Below are 21,288 nucleotides of genomic sequence, written 5' to 3' on the forward strand. Positions count from 1 at the left end.
CTTTTAGGACACTGTGAATTAATGTGTTACCTACTGCCATATGGTAGAAATGAAGTACAAAATCATCAACTCAGATTCCCATATAATTATACCAAATAAGTATCCGAAACTACTCAATCCTCTCTCTTAATTTATTTGCCTTGATTATACAGAAGTATCCATTGCTATAAATTTATCTTAGGAGTAAATACATGTGGTTAGTGAGTCAAGTAAAACAAATAAAACAAAAAAGTCAGTTAATAGAAAAATTTTGGAAACCTCATCTCTGTAGCTTTAGAAGCTACCTATAAACTGAAGGGTTTCAGGTCAGATTCTTTTTTTTTTTTTTTTTTTGGTCAAATTTATTTTATAGGTGTACTTTTGTGCAGGACAAATTTAGATGGATTGGGAATTAGAGAAAAGGTAAAGAATCTAATCACTCATGAAATCCCTTTATACTAAATGCATGCCAATTATTCACATCTTTTTAAAATTTGGAAGTTTCTTGTTTTGTGTGCGTTTATACAGCCTTGAATTTCACCAGAGGGAGTGCGACCAGATGCGCAGAATCCACGGTGATTGACATAAAAACAGAAGGTGTCGGGGCATTGTCTATGTCTTAGTCTCTAGGTAGAAGGGATTTCCATTGTTCATTCAATAAACATTTAGGTGTGTGCTTTTAAGCAGAGCCTGATGTTTTAGTGGGAACAAGACAGAAATGGCCCCAGGACTCAGGACCACTCACTGTATGACACAGGGGTGATGTGTCCAATGTCAACAGGGAAAGAATTACTTTGGATGAATGACTGAAAATGGAAACAAAGCTAGGTGAAATTCTTCGTTCATCTTGTTTGAGTTCATTTGTCCTCTTTCATTACTCTAAGATGTTCCCTCAGGAAACCAAGCAATTCAGTGTGGGTAGGTGTGAAGTTGGAGTGCAGATGGTATCATATTCTGAGGAGGACATCACCTACACAGCCCTTCCAAGACTTGGACTTCGCTCTAGTCTTTGGAAACTTCATTATGGGCTCAGATAGTCCAGTTCCTCCTCTGGGTAGCTATGACCAGCCAGCAGGACTTCCAGGCTTCCCATAGAAGCATATGCCATTCCTTAGTGTCTCCACACAGTAAGCAAGCCCAGTCAGACCTGCCCAGTGAACATTCTCGGATGTGGTCCTGGTTTGCTTAGGACTTTTGGGCATTATCTCTGAAAGTCTCATGTCCCAGGAAATCCCTCATTTGCAGGCAAACCTAGACAGATGGTCACCTTCAACCTAGGCCTATGTGGCTTCCGCTAAACCTAGTTAGCACAAGTTGCTCCATGAGCTACAGTAAAGTCTTTGCTTTCTTCTTATTTCGTAGGCAATGCTCTCTTTTTGTATATTCTTACTTTTCCTTTTAATGCACTACCAGCACGATGATTTTCTTTTCTTCTTATCCCCAATTCCCTCGTCTAGAATTCTTCCAGCAGCTTAAATAGACTCCAGCAAAGCATCCATTTGAAAGGGCTTAAGTAAGAAACAGGAATGTAATGCCTTACCATCTCTTGACATTCCCAGGGCAAGACACTTCTGCAGTCGGCAGTGTTGGCAACGGTTTCTGTTGGTTCTGTCAATTAAACAGTTTCTCTGCCTTGGGCAGGAATAAGAGGCATTGTTCTGCTGGCTCCTCCTAAAGAATCCCTTGAGGGAAAAAGAGAAGGGGAGAGAAACAGATTTATAAGAAGGGAAACAGAGAACATTAACATATACATTTGCTACGTTTTCTGCAGTGAACATAACTGAGTTTAATTTTTAAAGCTCTTTGGATACCTCTTCTCGTATGGCTTGCAGATATTTCTGCTGGGGAAAATAGATGCTATCTGCAGAGATATGAGGGTATCATTCATTTACCCATTCACTCATTCATTCATTCCTTGAATAAATGTTCGCTAAAGACATTTGCAGCTGTGCTGTTCTATGCAGAAATAAATAGAAGTTTCTGTCCCGCAAAGAGCAGTGGGGAAGGAGTAGCAAAGGAGAGTTCTAAACCAAACATGACAGAACTTGGTGGGGACAATCACATAGGCTTGTATCAAGTGCTGTGGTGGTGAGGAACTTGAGGTATTGGTAAGAAAAAGCAACACTGAGGAGTATGTGCTACTGTTTTCTTAGTTTCTAAGATGTGTTTTCCCCCACCATAAACTTCTCGAATTTGGCTAGAATGCAGCTGAAAAGTGTTTTATTTTTCTACCTTTTTGAGGTGTCTTGCTATGTTGTTCACACTAGAGTGCAGTGACTATTTGCAGGCAGGATCATAGTGTACTGCGGCCTCAAACTCCTAGACTCAAGTGATCCTCCTGCCTCAACCTATAGCTGGGACTACAGGTGTGTGTGTGCACTGTGGCTGGGTCTGGAAAGTTGTTTTTAATAATCAACCATACTTTTGAAAAAAGAAAATATTATATATAAGCTGTTCAACAACAAAAAGTATTAAGTAAAAACTGAATGAATGGTCTCTACTTGGCCTCAGGTTACTCGGTGTAAGATGTCTTCATGCAAGTACATTTGGGTTCATCAGGTACAAAATGAACTGCCAGTGACCACACACTGCTTCTCTAAATAAATCCACAGCTGAGTTGATTTTTAAAAAAATTTTTCCGTAGTTGTCTTATAGAAAATTCTATTGGGGAAAATAAGCATTTTCTCCAGAGATAGATTAAGTTATCATTCATCCATTCATTGACTCATGTAATCGATTTCCTTAATCACTCTTTGCTCTTGAATTGTCTAGAGAAAAAAGGAAAAGTGCAATGTATCATGAGCAAAATGATGGTCTACATTAAGCTTTCTAAGACAAATTTTGGGAAAAGATATCCCACAGCATCATCTTTTGGAAGGAGGAAGTCTAGAAAAGTTCAGGAATGGTAGATTCAATGCCTTTCTTGCAGAGAAGCCTAGAATAGATCCTCTGACTTCCCTCAAACAGCTTCTTTGTTTCCTCAACTATCTACAGGAAGAAGCAGAGCCAGGGCTAGGTGAGCCTAGTGAGGCAAACACTTTGCCCACAACATTTAAAGGTCACCTAAAATTTTTGTAATTAGAAAATACAATATTTTAACATAATGTGTTAAAAAATCAACATTAATGCAAAAATACCCAATAACTTAAAGAAAGGATCTGTGTTACTGATTTTCCTTTTGTCTTGAGCTCCAATATGGCTCAGCATGGCACTGGTGAAGAGAGCTTAGTCAGTCTGTGAGGAATCTCAAACATGGAGGTGTGGTCGAGGATCTCCTCAGAGAGAGAGTCCCAACTGGCTTCGCCATTCAACAACAAGGACTAGTTTCATCCCCATACATCCACGTGCGTTCCTTATTTAATAAACCAGTGATGGCAGAATGAGACACCTGACTGTCCAGTTTGACTGAATTCATGGAGCATCTTAGAATAGAGATCAAACGTAAGCCCCCAGGGATTGAAATGATGTACTTTATGTACTGTGAAAACTGTCAGAAAGCATAACCTCAGCCCATCAGTCTTGATTAAAGATGACTTGAAATTTACATTTTAAGACAGAATTGTGTGGTTTTTATCTTTGGATACTCTAGTGCTACTTAGCAAAAGAGTTGACAGGACAGAAAAGACTTTTCTGAAGTCACAGCTACAGCCCTAATTTAAGACCAATTTGACATTAATTACGACACGTTTCTTGCTTATCTGTTGCTCATTATTGCAAATGAGGTTTTTGGCATGAAAGAGAGATTGTGTTCCAAATTTTATTGAATGAATAGAAATTTGAATAAGTGCACAAGCTGAATTGATGTTATTCAGAATGGGTTGTTTATGTTGACTTGAAAACAGCATTATGAAAACTCAGAGGTTGATACTGAATGTGCTGACATTGACATCAAATTCTGAAGACAATTTTGAAGTTTTCTATTTGCAGAAAATTGTAGCATATATACAAATGTGAGTTTTTCCATGAATTAAAAAAATAGTGTGGTGTATAGTGCCATTTTAACTGAAACCTCAGAGTATGTTTCATAATAACAACATAATTTCTTTAATTGTGGATTCTTCCTTTACATAGAAAAGATGACACTTGTTCTTGGCTATTGGCCTGTTGGGTTATATTTGCACATTAGTTATATCTTTTGGAAATTACTGTTTAAAATATTTTGCTTTTTAACCTGTACATATCCCCATCTTTTGAAATCACACATTTTTCAAATAGAGCTTACACAATCAAATGCCAAACATCTCCATTTTGACATTGATCTAAAAATCAGTTTTAGTAGCTATTATGTAAACCAGAGCTCTCAAGATTGCATAACAAGCCAATATAATGGTAGAAATACTTTCAATGGAGAAGATTCTGACTCCTAAGTTATTATTGTTTATGAAGAAAACTATTTGTGTCTCTGCCTAGAGGATGTAATAACTTATTCAAGGAGGGTAAAAAATTGCTGACATAATTTTGCTTTCTTGTTTATTCTTGATGAGTTGAAAAATTGCATTAAAGTGAATAACATGCAATTCTTAATTATAGGGCTGCAGAGGAACAGAATGCAAAGAACAGCTCATGATATTCACAAATAGATTATCACTAATCATCTTTAAAGTACAGCAGTGTGTTGACAGGTTAGTATGTTAATACGCTCCCTCTTCTTCCCTCTCCCACTTTATTCTTATTTATTTCCTTTTCTTCACTCCGGTTTCAATTCCAGGACTCACGCCTTTTTGAGAGTATTATGAAGACACTGTCAATTTATCACACAGTACCAGTATTTGACAGTTACAGTATGTTTTGCCTTGTGTACATTTGAAAACCTGTTTAAGATTAAGATTAGATCTTAGACTCTATGACTGTACTACCCCTCCTTCAGTTTACTGATCTTAAAAGAATAATTCACTTTGCTTGCATCTTTGATCAAAAACACAATTGCTCTTGCCAATAACTTTACCAGCATATTACCTTTCCCTCCCAGACCGTGGCTGCATTTTATTTGTTCTGTTTACACATGGTCCTTTAACTATAGCTATAGAACTGTTTAGATTTTCCCTGGCTATTATGTCTCTCACACTCACTTTCTTTCCTTCTAAGGATTCATTATTAAAACTTACTGTTAAGTTTCAAAGTTCTTTTATTTCAGATTCAGTCTACGTTTACTGCTATTCCTCCAGCTCTTTATTTAAGAGAGCAACTTGCTTACAGAAATTAGTTTGCCACTGGAAGGGTGGGTGGAATCTGTCTGGAAGTGGAACGCTGGATTGAGACTGAAAAATCCTGTGTTTTTGGCCATGCTCTGTTCTTCACTGTCTGAATCAATGATGTTGATCAGATGACATAATCTTGTTTATACCTCAGGACCTCATTGGAAAATGAAGGGGTGGGTGGGGGTAGGTGAATTTTAGTTGATTTAGAGATAATCTTGTTGGCTTCTAACATACCATGCTTCCAGTTTTCTTTCCTTTCTTTCTTTCTTTTTTTTTTTTTTTCTGTAATGTGAGAATAAAGGATGGCCATATGCATATTGTAGCTGTAACCTTCACTTCCTTTTTCTCAAGCAGATAAATATGTACTTATTAGTTTATAATCTTTATTTTAACCTTTAGTTTTTTCATATAGTAATAAGTGCCTTGGAATTTACTGGAGACAATACTGCTAAAACAGCAAGAGTCAGTATTTATATCTCTGTAAATGTGAAAAATTCAAGGTTTTAAATACGAATCCATTTTTAAAGAGCTGCTGACCAGTTAGACAATAACAAAAAGGTAAAAGGCGAAAGAACAGAAAATCAACCCTCCCACCCACCACGCGAGAATTCCTGAATGTCAGCAGCAGGCAGAAGGATCCTTTAGCAAGCCTTCCTGAAAAAGGTGTCACCTCGTCTTGTGAGGTACACAGATGCCTGAGGCAAATACAGAACCGTGCGGTCTGAAAGTCCCATACCTTGCAGCCTTCACATGTGATGACTCCGTAGTGGATCCCAGAGGACTTATCGCCACAAATTTTGCATGGTATCACTTCAATTTGTGCTGAAAGGAGAAAATACACATTTTGAGCATACAAAAGTTTTCTTTCTCCTTTCACTCTTCCTATCTCCCCATCTATCTCTGCCTTGATGTTTGTATTTGAAAATACTGGGTGTGGGCGGTGGTATGGGAGTCATCCACTAGTATTTGCATGGCTGTCCTAAACTTCTTCTAAGTCAAAGCACATTTCTCCGCCATTGTTTGCTTTGTTTTTCTCAAACTAAAAAAATATAACCAGAACCAGTTTTCCAAAGTCTTGCATTCACTGTTTTCTCCTTTGTGAACTTGGCCTTAAAAATAGTGGGACTCAAAAAGCCTTTGAACCCACGGCTTTTCTTTTCTTATTTTGCACTTGAAACATTAAGTTACTGAGAGCTTTCACATAGCCTTATCTCAGTGATATTTAAAATAAATACATAAATAAAGCAAAACTATGGGATGGGGCAGTGCATGGTAGCTTTATACATTGTGTGGCTGGATATTTACTTACAAAAATGCCAATAATAAATCAGTCCAATATTTATTGAGCATGCTGTATATGTTCTCTAAGATAATAAAGGCTGTTGATGGAGGATAAGATATGCTAATTATACAAATAATCTAATTAATAAAATAAAATTAATACAAGGAGAAATCAGGATGAATTATGAGGGTACTAAATATGAATTCAATACAAACTGAAATCGTTTCATTGGAGATGAAGGCATTTTTGTTGATTCTGAAGATTTTTGTTGATTCTGAAGGATTTAGTTAGGCTGAAGGGAAAGGCAAAGGGCATTTCTGTAGGCAGAAGGGAAATGAAAAAAGATTGGAGGCCTGGGATGATTGTGGATTGTGATCATTGAGACAATAACTTGGCTATAATGCAAATTTAGGTCAGATGATTGGCTAGAGGGATGACGCCAGATTATGGAGTTCCTGGGGTTAGGCAGCGGGGTTTTCACCTGATCTCACTGGCCATAAGGAATCAATGAAGTGAACAGGGTAAAGAAATGATGAAAGTAACTCACCTTAGAAAGGTGAGTTTGGCAGGCTACCCATAAACAAGCAGAAGACCAACTAAAGATTACTTCTAACTTGTGTGTTAGGAGATAAAAACATGGCTTATTACATCAGTGGCAGGATAAATGGAGAGGAAGACATAAATAGAAAGATGGTTCAAAGGCAAAAGCTAGATTATATAATTAAAAAAGGGAACAGACGTGGAAATGGAGAGTCAAAGGTGACTCCTAGCTTCCTAGCCAAGAGGCTGAGATAAAGTAGTAGGTTTGACAGAAATAGGGTTGTTGGTAAGGCAATTACTTTGGCAGAATATGGTGGGGCATGGGATTTCTATTTTCTATGTGTGCAATTTGGTGTAATGTCCTGTATATAGAACCTCTTGGTAAGATGATTTTAAATAATCAGCACACAGGTTATGGATGAATCCATGAGATAAAATTTATTTAGAATGTAGTGATTCCTATGTCTGATAGTATTCTAAGAGTTGTTAAAATTACACACACTAGAAGATCTGCTATTTCCTCTTCCAATTTAAAATAATTATGCAAAATATACTTCAAAATGCTTTGTATATCAATCTGCCACTTGGATGCTTTTCTACAGTTTCTCACTCTTGAATATACAAAACAAATAAATGCAAGACATTGCCCTCTTTTTCTTATTATTTTACATTTTTTAAAAAAGACAATACTTAGCTTTAGGGTAGTACATTACATTTTTAAAAAAGTAAATATTTCACAGAAATTTCAAATCATCTTTGTAAGCAAAAATACCTCAGTGTTATGTGCCTATTTTTCATGTGAAAAAATTGAGGATACAGGTTAAATTCTGCTTTTGAGTGGAACTGGGAATTGACAACCAGAAATTAGCTAAATATCCTGATACTTCATTCAGTAACCATTCTCTGACTTCCACACAGACAAAATAAGATTACAGTTTTAAATTCCTGTATTTCTCCAATAGCTCCAGCTAAAGAGCTAAAGACAAACAGCATCAGAAGAGACAAAGTCACCTAAAATACTTATGAGACTAAGTATACGTTTCTTTTCATTTCTTTTTATTTTAGCTTTTAGATTACGTGAGCTAGTATTTGTTTTCAAGATTTTGTGATAGGAGAAAACTATGAGATTTGATGTTATTCTATTCTGTCCTTCCAGACTCCAGTCCTTAGTCTGCTAATGATTGGAGCCACGGCCAAGATAAAATATCTGATCTTATGTTTTCTGGTTTGTAAAGCATAACTGACAAACTTCATAGATTTGGGAGGATCAGATAGATATTTTACGTGAAGCACCTTGTAAAATGGTTAAGGAGCTAGGAAATGTTAGTCTTCATTATCATCATCATCATCACATCAATCATCCTTGTTAACTGGTTTTCTAAAACTTTTGGACACAAAATATGACAAGCCACATTATTATTCCTTTATCAAAGATCTTTTCATTTAAAAATAATCTAATGAATGACACTGCAAGTCATTTGTACTACAGGTTTTTTTTTTTAGCAATAACTTTTCAAATGTTGGATTGTTTATAGCGATTATAAAATTGACTGAAAACCTCAGGTATCCATCGTATGGTTTTTGGCTTATATAATATTAAGTCAAAGGTTCTCTTTGCATAAATTACTCCCCAGGGAGTAGCTTACACGTGGGGAGAATCTGCTTCAATAAGTTTTTAATTATAAAATGATCTAACTTTAAAGGAAATGAAAATAGAGATAATTTGCCCCCTGGGGTGTGACAAGATGTTTTTGAAAGCCACAGAGGTTATCTTACACAACTTTGGAAATACAAATGAGATAAGGAACATTCGATAGAGCATCTGCATATTTATACATATTTATAATCCTGGCTCAACATGTAATCCTGAAGAACTATAAACATCTTAACAGCATTTTTAAAGAGAAGTAAGTCACTCAAAATGGTATATGTGTACAGCTGTGTGTGGAAAGGGGTTATCGGTTTGGAAATCTGTGACCATTTTAACTTATTGCAATAGAATAAATCATCTGAGGTTTATGATAGGTAAAGGTAGATTAAAGTCATTTAAAGTACTAATTCTTTTCTCTCTTGTAAGGAAATAAACTGCTTCTGAGCTACAGTTTTATAGTTTATACTATTTGTTTGTTTGTTTGTTTGTTTGTTTTTTGAGACAGAGTCTTGCTCTGTTGCCAGGCTGGAGTGGAGTGGTGCAATCTCAGCTCACTGCAACCTCCACCTCCCTGGTTCAAGAGATTCTCCTGCCTCAGCCTCCCCAGTAGCTGGGACTACGGGTGTGCGCCACCACCCCCAACTAATTTTTGTATTTTTTGTAGAGATGGGGTTTCACCGTGTTGGCCAGGATGGTCTCGCTCTTCTGACCTTGTGATCTGCCTGCCTCAGCCTCCCAAAGTGCTGGGGTTACAGGCGTGAGTCACCACACCTGGCCTATACTATGTATTTTATAAAGCACATCTTCCAGACAGCATTTCACAAACTGATTAGAACAACAAATCCCATTATTGCTTCAATGCCTGCCATTTCTAAATATCTTGCCATTATAACAGGCATAGCCTCTGGTGGAATTGTCTTGCGGTTAATACAGATCTAGTGACATGATATTGACTGTGGTTTCCAACTGAATATCTTGGGAGGATTCGGTTGTTTGGACTTCACCAGCTGTTACAATGAAGGTAATAGAAGGAAACTGAGGAAAGAGTTTGACTTTTGTACTTTTGCTTGACTCATGGATTTATTCAACAATAGTATTCCCCAAGAGACAAACTTAGAGGAAATGAAATGCCCTGAGAGATGGCTCTAGTGAAGTTTATTCATTTTTCATATTTTTCAATTTCTTATATATTCATTTCACTTACATTTTTCTATTGGTAATCCTTTGTGGAGGCTATGGTTAAAATGTTATGTATTAACTAATATTTTTTGTTTATAAAATCAATGCTATATAGTTTTATCTTTTTTGAAACAATATTCTGACAGTGTCAAAGAGTGTCGTGAAAAATTTAAAATAATTTGCTGCTTTTTTTTATATTAGAACAATTGATGAAGTACAATTAGTTTACTATCTAGCGATCTGGCAGGCAGAGCCTATTCAACAACTATGGAATAAACCAAATTTCTTTCCCCCTCTGAAGATGGCACTCTCTCCCCCGAGTTCCCCCTGAAAGCTCCTTCTTTGTTTAGAGTTCCTTGCCACAACTTCGCACAAATCTACCATGTTTTCACTTCTTTCTGCGTATCAAAACACACATATTTTTAGTTCTGCCCCCTCAGAACCTCTGCTAGTAACAGCAGGTGTTAAGATTATATAAACTAATCCAGCTAATTAGTTAACTAGAATATGTATCACTTTGATGCAACAAAATACCTTAACTCTTAAAAGCATCCATTAAGAATGGTAATAATAATAGACTCTTCACGTACTTTCTGCTTGGAGGAAACATTTTTACTGTGTTTGTTCTTATGGCTCCCAATTCTCACCATTCCAACTCTTACAATTCAACTTGCCCATTCCTATATTCTGGGCATTTTAAATCAATTGAAGACAGAGACAAGATCATACTTTGCTTTCTACTGTGTCTAAAGGAAAATTTTTATAACTCCTTAAAGTAGTTCTAAATGTTTTATTTATTTCAGTATAACCACAAGATTTGATATGCTCCTTCTTATAAAAGAGGCAAGAGGCAATATTAATTTTTTTTGAGTCAGGGTCTCACCTTGTCATCTAGGTTGAAGTACAGTGTGATTGTAGCTCACTGCAGCCTCAAATCCCCAGACTCAGGGTATCCTCCCATCTTAGCCTCCTGAGTATCTGGGACTATAGGTGTGCACCACCATGCCTGGCTAATTTTTACATTTTTTCATAGGGATAGACTCTTTCTATGTTGTCCAGGCTGGTCTCTAACTTCTGGCCCCAAGTGATCCACTTGCCTTGACCTCCCAAAGGGCTGAAATTACAGGCATGAGCCACCATGCTGGATCTGATTTTTCATATTTGGGGTAAAGAGAATGAACCAGAGATTGTGGGAGATATATATTTTGGAAAAGGCCCCCAAGTGATTCTTGTACATGAGAAGGCTCCCATTGGGAATTAAATGAGTTAAGTTATTAGCTAGGAATTTTCTCTACCATATAAATCACCTGTGAAGGTGGAAAAACTCAGGGACAGGCCAGATCTGAACATTTTAAAGAGTCAACAGTATTTCTCTCTATGTTTTCTCACTTTTGGTTTGGGGCTATACTTGTAGCATCTTTGTTTTCTGCTCTCGCTCTCCCTCTCTTTTTTTTTTTTTTTTTTTTGCCTTAAGGACATCTGACCCAGCTATGATTCCTGGACACCGGACACTGTATTCCTCGACACAGACTACATTCCTGAACATTGGATTCACCTGTCAGCTTCTGTTTCCCATACTTTTACAGTTATGCTAAAAGTGGGCAGTGCAATTAAATCTCTTAATGTCTGAGTAAAGCACAATTTACACATGTAGAAATTTCCAATAAAGATGACTATTTTGGTTAAAAATCCTTTTGCAGATGGTCTCAGTAGCCCAAGTTGTATCTCATCTACCCAAATTGTATCTCATCTACCATCTGCGACAAATCCAAGTTAAAATCTCTGTTTGTACTCTTTCCCTCTCTCACTGGCAGACTGATAAGTATCTCTATTAGGTACAAAATATTCTGATGTCACCTAATAACAAACCCAAAGGTCTGTGATGCAGCAGGTATCCCTAGGAACCAGTTCCACTGTAACTGTGATTCATCAGACAGTAGCCCCAAGGTTGGGATGCGATAGGAACTTGGAAAAATAAGATCCTCAGAGGACAAATATAAAAGTCTTGAACTTCGGCCCATATACCATGCTAGAAGGTGGTGATTCTAAAAGATTCCTGTCGTTGGATTGTGCCCACGTGTATCTCATCAGTGCAGAGTGCATCTCAACATCAGCTTCCTGCCTAAATATGCAATACAGTGCATGAAATTCAGTGCACTCTAATTTCTACCATAACACTCTCACGTCTATCAGCACCTGGAGTCTTCTCTGTAATACTCTGGGTGGTGGGCTGTGTGAATTTTCTGTTCCAATGGCTGATAGCTCCTAAATAACTTAAAGATACATTTGGTTTTATATTAGCTTTATATTACTTTAATTCCCTATACCATTTATCATTGAAAGCTAGATTAAGAAAAAAATTACTACCGTATGATAATGACAAAAGAAGATCATTTTCAAAGGCATCATGTGTAGGATTATCACAATAGAGGCTGATTTATCTTTTACACGTGAACATTTACCCCTGAAAGGTTGTTCGCTCACTCCCCAGAGGACTGAAACAATAGAACACGAGACCAACAAATAACGACAACAATTAGTATAATCATTAAGAGAAAATACTGATAAGTTAAATATTCCCCTTGTAAACAAAGTAAATCACTTTATAAGTTGCAGTGGCTTTAAACTCATACTTTAGGAATTAATTCCCATTAAATTCCTCTTGTCCTGTCAACATTTTAATTATACTGGGGTAACTTGTGCGTGGAACCTGACGTTATTCAGGTTGAGTGAATGTCTTCCATGATCACTCAAGGTGTGGTCCACAGACTTGTGGCATTGGCATTGCCAGGGATCATGGTAAAATTGCAGACTACCATGACTCACTCAAGACCAGCTGAATCAGAATTTGCTTTAGAATGAGATCCCGAGGCTAGCATTCGAGTTTGAGAAGCACTGTTCTGTGATGTCCAGGTAGCCACAGTTTTAGCAAATGTAAGAACTGATGGCATTTTAAATTTTCCTAGATTCTAGAAAAGTGGTTTCTGCTTTTGCCTTTTAGGCATTTCCTTTGGATTATAAAGGCAGTAGGATAAGTGAAAGGTTAGAATAAAATAAAAAAAAAAGAGAGAAAACTCTGGTCACTAATTGACAAGGCAGAAAAAAGAGAACACAGCATACTCCTGAAATATCTTGCGTTACTGTAATTAACACCCAGTGTACCAGGCTTCCTTTGCAGATTTAATGATTGTTACCTGCACCCACATTTTCTCCACATTCTAGCAATGCTTGGTAATGACACCTCCCTCTTCTGTACACTCACTCTTGTGGTTGTGGCAACTAGCTCGCTCCTTGGATACTCAATACTGACAAAGGCTCTCTTGAGAAAGTTAAAAAACATACAGTCTTTCTATTTTGAAAATTGAATGGTACAAAGTCTACTTCTTTTGATAAAGGTAAGGGAGATCAAGCAGTTTTTTGAAACCAAGCAATGAACTCATTTTAGCGATTCACGGTAGTTCTGGAAATGCAACATTTGAAAAGCTGTCCTGTCTCATTGAGGCAGATTAGTTAACACGGAGTTCAATGGTCATGATGGATATTCATGGCATTCCTCTCATCTGTCGTGTGCTGTCCTGAGACTTGCTGACTCAAAGTGTGGTCCCTGACCAGTAGCATTGGCCTTCCCTGGGTGCCTGATAGAAATGCAGCGTTTTGCTCCTACCCTGGGCCTATAAGAATCTGGGTTGTGGCTGGGCGCAGTGGCTCATGCCTGTAATCCCAGCACATTGGGAGGCCCAGGTGGGTGGATTACCGGGTCAAGAGATGGAGACCATCCTGGCCGACGTGGTGAAACTGTCTCTACTAAAATACAAAAATTAGCTGGGTGTGGTGGTGTGCACCTGTAGTCCCAGTTACTCGGGAGGCTGAGGCAGGAGAATCACTCGAACCTGGGAGGTGGAGGTTGCAGTGAGCTGAGATCATGCCACTGCACTCTGGCCTGGGTGACAGACCAAGACTCTGTCTCAAAGAAAAAAAAAAAAGGAATCTGGGTTGTAACAGCATCTCTGTGATTCATATACACGATAACATTTGAGAGGTTCTAAAAAAGAGGAAAGCAATACATTCTATAATTTACCCCTCAGGATCTCTGTTCCCAAACCTCTCCTCTCTGTGAAGAGAACTTTATCTATCTCTTGCTTTCTATATGAAGACATGTACTCTACTTGATAGCTCATTTTATCCAGTTATGAAAAGAAGAAACAGAATTATTTGCTTCAGTAAATAAAACTCGTCTCTCTTTAGTTCCTTATTTTTTTTCTAAACCCCTTTCTCTAGACTACTTTTAGTTAAAACCTTCAACAGGAAGCTTGTGATTACACAGCCTCACCTTCACTGAAGGACAGGGATATGGCACACCACAAAACCAGGTCTCAGAGATAATTTAGAATGACCAGGCAGAGTTTATTCCTTGGAGAATAATTCAAAAAGAGCAAAAAATGTCGCTTCAGAAAATGAAAAAAAAAATACAGCTTTTCTATGTTGAAAATCAAATTGCATTAAGAGAATGGAGAGACGTCAGGACTGAGAAAAAATATTGTGAAACATGTATGTAATAAAGTACTTGAATCCAAAATATACAAAGCGCTCTTAAAATTCAAAAAGTGGGTAAAATATCTGAATAGACACCTCACAAAAGAAGATTTATGAATGGAAAATAAGCATATGAAAAGATGCTGAATATCATAAGTCATTAAGGAATTGCAAATTAAAAGCAATGAGGTGCCACTATAAACCTATTAAAAAACCGATAATACCAAATGCTGGAGAGGACGCAGGGCAAATGGGATGCTTGCTTGTTGCTGATAGGAATGCAAAATGGTACACCCACTTTGGAATGCAGTTTGACAGTTTCTTACAAAGCTACACATAGTCTTACCAAATCATCCAGCAATTGTGTGCCTAGGTATTTACCACTGAACTGAAAACTTACGTCCACATGACAACCTGCACACAAATACTTATGGCAACTTCCTTCATAATTACCCCAAACTGGAAACAACTAAGATGTCCTTCACCAGGTGAACAGACAAACCAACTGTGGTACATTTGTGCACTGTAACATTATTCGGCAATATAAAAAGAGCTATTAAGCCAAGAAAAATATATGTTGGAAACTTAAATGGATATCACTGAGTGAAAGAAGACAGTTTTATTCCAACTACATAATATTTTTCAAGCGGCAAAACTACAAAGATAATTTAAAAAATCACTGGTTGCCATGGGTTTGGAGTGGGGGAAGAGGATGAAGGGTAAAGGGCAGGGAATTGTTAGGGAAGTGAAACTATTCTGTACAGTACCGTAATGACAGGTACACGTCATTACAGATTTGTCAAAGCCTATAGAACAGTACAACATGAAGAATAAACGGTTAATAATAATGTATCAGTATTGGTTTATAATTGTAACAAGTATACCATATTTATGCAAAATAACAATAGAGGAAATTGTGTCTGGGGGTTAGTGAGTGCATAGAACTCTATGTACTATCTGCTCAATTATTTTGTAAATCTAAAGTGGTGCTAAAAATGTCTATTAATTTTTCAAAAAAGTGAATTGCACAGAGGTGCTTCTTTTGCTGGAGGTAGTGAGGAGCATCTGAGATGGTCCAGCAAAGACAAGTAAGGAGTACGTTAAGAACAATCAACTCTCACCGCTCAACTACATAGAAACTGAACAACCTGCTCCTGAATGACTACTGGGTACATAACAAAATGAAGGCAGAAATAAAGATGTTCTTTGAAACCAATGAGAACAAAGACACAACATACCAGAATCTCTGGGACACTTTTAAAGCAGTGTGTAGAGGGAAATTTATAGCACTAAATGCCCACAAGAGAAAGCAGGAAAGATCTAAAATTGACACCCTAACATCACAATTAAAAGAACTAGAGAAGCAAGAGCAAACACATTCAAAAGCTAGCAGAAGGCAAGAAATAACTAAGATCAGAGCAGAACTGAAGGAGATAGAGACACAAAAATACCCTTCAAAAAATCAATGAATCCAGGAGCTGGTTTTTTGAAAAGATCGACAAAATTGATAGACTGCTAGCAAGACTAATAAAGAAGAAAAGAGAGAAGAATAAAATAGATGCAATAAAAAATGATAAAGAGGATATCACCACCGATTCCACAGAAATACAAACTACCATCAGAGAATACTATAAACAGCTCTACACAAATAAAGTAAAAAATCTAGAAGAAATGGATAAATTCCTGGACACATACACCCTCCCAAGACTAAACCAGGAAGTTGAATCCCTGAATAGACCAATAACAGGCTCTGAAATTGAAGCCATAATTAATAGCCTACTAACCAAAAAAAGTCGAGGACCAGACGGATTCACAGCTGAATTCTACCAGAGGTACAAAGAGGAGCCGGTACCATTCCTTCTGAAACTATTCCAATCAATAGAAAAAGAGGGAATCCTCCCTAACTCATTTTATGAGGCCAACATCATCCTGATACCAAAGCCTGATCATCTAGATACCATCATCCTGATACCAAAGCAGAGACACAACAACAAAAAAAGAGAATTTTAGACCAATATCCCGATGAACATTGATGCAAAAATCCTCAATAAAATACTGGCAAACCAAATCCAGCAGCACATCAAAAAGCTTATCCACCATGATCGAGTGGGTTTCATCCCTGGGATGCAAGACTGGTTCAACATACGCAAATCAATAAACATAATCCAGCATATAAACAGAACCAAAGACAAAAACCACATGATTATCTTAATAGATGCAGAAAAGGTCTTTGACAAAATTCAACAGCCCTTCATGCTAAGAATAATCAACTCCTGTAATCCCAGCACTTTGGGAGGCTGAGGCGGGCAGATAACGAGGTCAGGAGTTTGAAACCAGTCTGACCAACATGGTGAAACCCCGTCTCTACTAAAAATACAAAAATTAGCCTGGCATGGTGGTGTGTGCCTATAATCCCAGCTACTCAGGAGGCTGAGGCAGGAGAATCACTTGAACCTGGGAGGCAGAGGTTGCAGTGAGCTGAGATCACGCCACAGCACTCCAGCCTGGGCGACAGAGTGAGACTCCGTCTCAAAAACAAAAACAAACAAAAAAACCCCAAGAGAACAAAAACAACTCAGCCAACATCTGTTTATTTTAGACCACAGTTATGTGCAAAACCAAGTTTCTATCTTCACAATTAATACTATAATTCTACAGCCACACACGTTTATGTCACCAGAATGCAGGGCAGACAGATGACTGCTAAATAAACCTGGAAGAAGACGATGTTAATATGAACTGGGGGAAGCTGGGAAGCTTTGGTGCTGAGGTGGCTTTTGAGCCAGGTCTTGGAAATTGAGCAAGTTTCAAGTAGTAAATACTGATGGGAAAGAGCAATCTTAAAGTTGGTGGTTAAAAAGTGAAAAAGGAAAATCTAATAACAAGAACAAAATTCCAGATGACATGTTTATTTTGGAGACTTAGTTAACGGGGTTAAATGAAAAGTAACTAGTAGCAGAATGCTTCCAGAATTATCAATCATGCCTTAATCTGTAGTCACTAACCATATATCAAGTTGAATCATATGAAATTGCCACCTTTTTGTGCAAAAAATGGTTAATATTGCCAATTTCATATAGTTCGACCAAGTATTATTCACTGTATTCTGAGATGTAATTCCTATACTGCATTGTTTTCCAGAATACTTGAAAAGACCAAGGATTTAATGCATGCTTGCTAACTATAAACATAAAGCCATTAAATTAGATACTTGGAGTCAGACAATTCAAAGATTGGGACAATAACCTTTGGCCCTCCACCCCCCACAATATACACACACATACACACACACACACACGAGCAAAAGTCAAGTAACTAAAGTTTGGTGTAGAAAGCATACATGCTGTTTCTCATTGTATTCATTGATAGACACAGTAGAGACCATTCCTGAAGTTCTCAGCACTTGTTCAGAGAGTTTGAAAATAAGCAAAGCAAAACATGTCTTTTTCTGGTTGGTGGCAAAGAAAGACTAAATCTCTTGAGTGTGTTAAAAAAAGAGACAAGACAGGACGGCAGAGAAAAGAAGGAGGCTATGTTCTAAAATATAGTGATCAGAACCAATTTCAATGCCTTTGTTTTAGAAAAAAGAAACGTTGTAAAATAAAAGTGACATCATATCTTCTCATGAGGTGTGTGAGTGGATTATCACCCCACACTGAGATAATGTCCATGTAAGATTAGAATGTTAGGACTCTATTAACATTTCTCTTCCTAATCTAATAGTAACTTTATTTAACTGGTTCATAACATCTTACCAATTTGCCTGTAGTGTTATTTGTCCCTTTTTCACGTTTACAGACACTTTTGATTTTTAATGTGCCTTTAGCCACTGATGCCCCAAATACTTATATACACAAACTATAGAACATAGGTGAGATATTTACTGGCATGCGCACGTGTGTGTGTGTGTGTGTGTGTGTGTGAGTGAGTGTGTGAGATTGTTTGGATTATCTAAAAGAGCTTTGACTTTTTTTGAACATAGATGACGCTACGACTATATTGTCAATTTCTGCACTGAAAATGACGTTGTTACAAAATTTATGTTCCAGCAAATTTGCAATTTAGCCTCCATTGCTTCGGAATTGAATCTTGATATAAAAGGAAATTATAGAATTAAAGAGATAATTTTAGTTCTTATTTCATCTCTAGAGATAAGAATGACTTTAGAGGTCAGAGAAAGGCAAGTTTGAGTTTAGTTTATCCTTACCCATGGGGTCTTTTTGAAAAGGAGACATACAGAATTTAAAGGAAAGTATTCTCATTTGCACGCCATACCAGAAATTGCTTCAGGAGCAAAATGATAATTTAGAATGTTACTCTAGAAGCTCCCTCTTATAATTTCACCCCATGCGAAATGTCACAAAGGCCTAGTGTCAGTGTGGGACTGAGGTGGAGGTTTAGTCACCCAGCAAATGTAGAATTAGTGAATAGCTCCCTCAAAGACTGACGCGTCTGTTCTGCTGATACTGCACACTTTCTCTAAAGAGATTACCAGCATAATCCTAAATATTATGGGACCCGAGATATCTTATATTTGAGCGCATCAGATCCAGCATGCTGCACCTAATCCCTAACAGCTTTATTCAGTGTTTATGTAAGCTGGTGAAGTTGTATGAACATGTCGACTGTCCCTTATTCCCAGAGACAACATCACTGTGTATAATTGCCACAAAAAGTAGTGAGAAACGATATTATAATTTTCAAATTTCACTTTAACAAATTTCCGTCTTTCAAATTGCTTTTATTACAAGTAGAACAATCTAATGACCTTTTGGTGATCTATACTAACATTTGAACGGAGATACTTATGGTTGTTCCGTTTGTTAGCTGTGTTTCTTATACATTAATTTGTAGCAAAGGCATGTTGATGCTACCATGTAAATTGGATTGGTACAAAACATTTCTTTTCCATTTTTTAGACATTTGAATTACTTCTAAAGAGGCAGAGTTTTTTTGGGGGGCAGTATTAGACGAGAAAACATTACCGAAAACTAGGAATTACTAAGTATAACACCAGGTATTCTACTGTAGGAATTTTTTTTTTTTAAACTACAGCTTTCATTTGGGATACTCATTTTAATTCTACTAAAATTTAAGTGGAGAAAGAGAAATATCTGGTTCTTTTTGCAAAAAGCAAAAACCCATTTGCTCATATAGTTCATTTAAAAAGTGAATTGTGTGTGTCTGTGTGTATGTGTACGTAAACCCCAAAAATCGACCACTATGTTTTATATACTTTTACAGTAGAAGATAACTTCATGTTTTTTTAAACGCAAAATCAGAGGAGAAAGAAACATTTCTGTTCACCTTTGAGCCCCTGCTTATTGTAATTCAGACCCAAAGAAGATTAAGTACATAGACGTTAGTATGTCTAGTGTTATTAATTTCTAAACAATAGCAGCAACAATCCTGAGTAAATCTGTCAGTAGCAAGGATAAATACTTAAAGACTCCATTGATGTCAGAAATGCAATCTGCTGGTTATAGCTTATTTCACCAATAAAATCTTTAAATGCATATATTTTGAAATTGGTAATTGCATAGAAACAGTATTTACTTTTTTCCTTGCAAATACAAGCACCAGGAAGCTATAAGCATTGTGAAAAGATGTGATTCTGAGTTTATATATTAAAGGAGTTCTAGTTTGATAAGTATCTTTTTTGAACAATGCAGTGTCTATATTATTTGAAACAATTATATCAATTTACATTTTAATATTTCCAACTGTTGTGCATTGCTGTCTAGTACTAGCAAGGAAATGACAATAAATCATTTTACACTGAAATATTCTTAAAACCAGTGCTCCAAATTTGCCTATGTTATGAGATAATGTGTGTCTAGGGAATTATGCACTAACTTGTAAAAAATTTCGGAGAAAAACTGAAATGTAATTCATCTCATTGTTAATAATCATTCAACCAAATAGCTATTATGTTTGAAAATATGTTTCTTACGTATGATAAAGCATCTGGTATCATATATATAAATCAAATGGATTTTTTTAAAACTTAAAAGAGTAAAATGACTATGATAGCAATGCCGAGGACCAAAATCAAAGCTACAAAACTGTGAGAAGGATATTCATATGATTAACCTAATGTTAGTATAATGTGGTGGATAACTACTTGAATTTAATCTCAAAACTTATGCATTTGGTAGTTCACTGCAGGATATGACAGTATTTATATATAAATATCTTCTCCAGTGTAAAATTAAGCCTGAGTGACTTGTTTCACTATATGCATTCCTGAGTCGGAAAATATTGTATTGTTCCCACACCTAGCTATCAATTTATTTTGCTGAGAGCTTATAAATGCTTACTTCCTTGCCTGGGGGATGGTCCATACAGTTAAATGTCAGAAGAGAGAAGAAAATGTAAAACTCACCAGTGGCGTCAGCTTTAGTTTTGAGCTGGTTCTCACACATTTTGACGTAGCAATGAAAAAAGTCTAACTGAAAAATATGACACTTTTCACTGGGGAGGTCTGAAGACTGCCCCTGCGTTAACCCACAACTACAGTCCTAACAGACTGCATTAATGAGATTAAATGAAAGAGGAGTTAAAGGCATCAACGGCTCCATTTCATTAAGTAAGGGTGAAAGGCTGCTCAGGCGCTGAAGGTGGGAGGGAGAATATCGGTTTTTCTTTTTGATGCTACTTATTCGCTAAAGAATGCAGCATTTGCTTAATAGCAATCAGCAGCTTCAAGATGTTCCCACCCCCAAATTACACAGATCCCTATAATTTCTGCACTTAAATTCCCCTTTGTTTTCATCCTGTTGGAAACAGATTTGATATGCATATGGCATGTAACAAAAGTTATCCCTGTGACTATAAAAGTACAACATAAATTTTCTTCAGAATTAGTTTGTCTCAAATTATTTTGGATGAAGGATTGCATCAAGGTATTACCATGTTCCTATCCT

General features: G+C 36.9%; 1 protein-coding gene across 1 annotated transcript in view; it reads right to left on the reverse strand.

Moving 5' to 3' along the window:
* Nucleotides 1-21,288, reverse strand: part of RORB (RAR related orphan receptor B) — a 196,791-nt gene that overhangs the window by 56,611 nt on the left and 118,892 nt on the right. The window contains exons 2-3 of the mRNA XM_003911814.5: nt 5,914-5,999; nt 1,520-1,661 (exon numbers count right to left, since the gene is read on the reverse strand). Of these exons, the coding sequence (XP_003911863.1) occupies nt 1,520-1,661; nt 5,914-5,999 (228 nt within the window). The remainder of the gene's footprint in view (nt 1-1,519; nt 1,662-5,913; nt 6,000-21,288) is intronic.

The sequence above is a fragment of the Papio anubis genome, chromosome 13, assembly GCF_008728515.1.
Source record: "Papio anubis isolate 15944 chromosome 13, Panubis1.0, whole genome shotgun sequence".
Taxonomy (NCBI): Eukaryota; Metazoa; Chordata; class Mammalia; order Primates; family Cercopithecidae; genus Papio; species Papio anubis.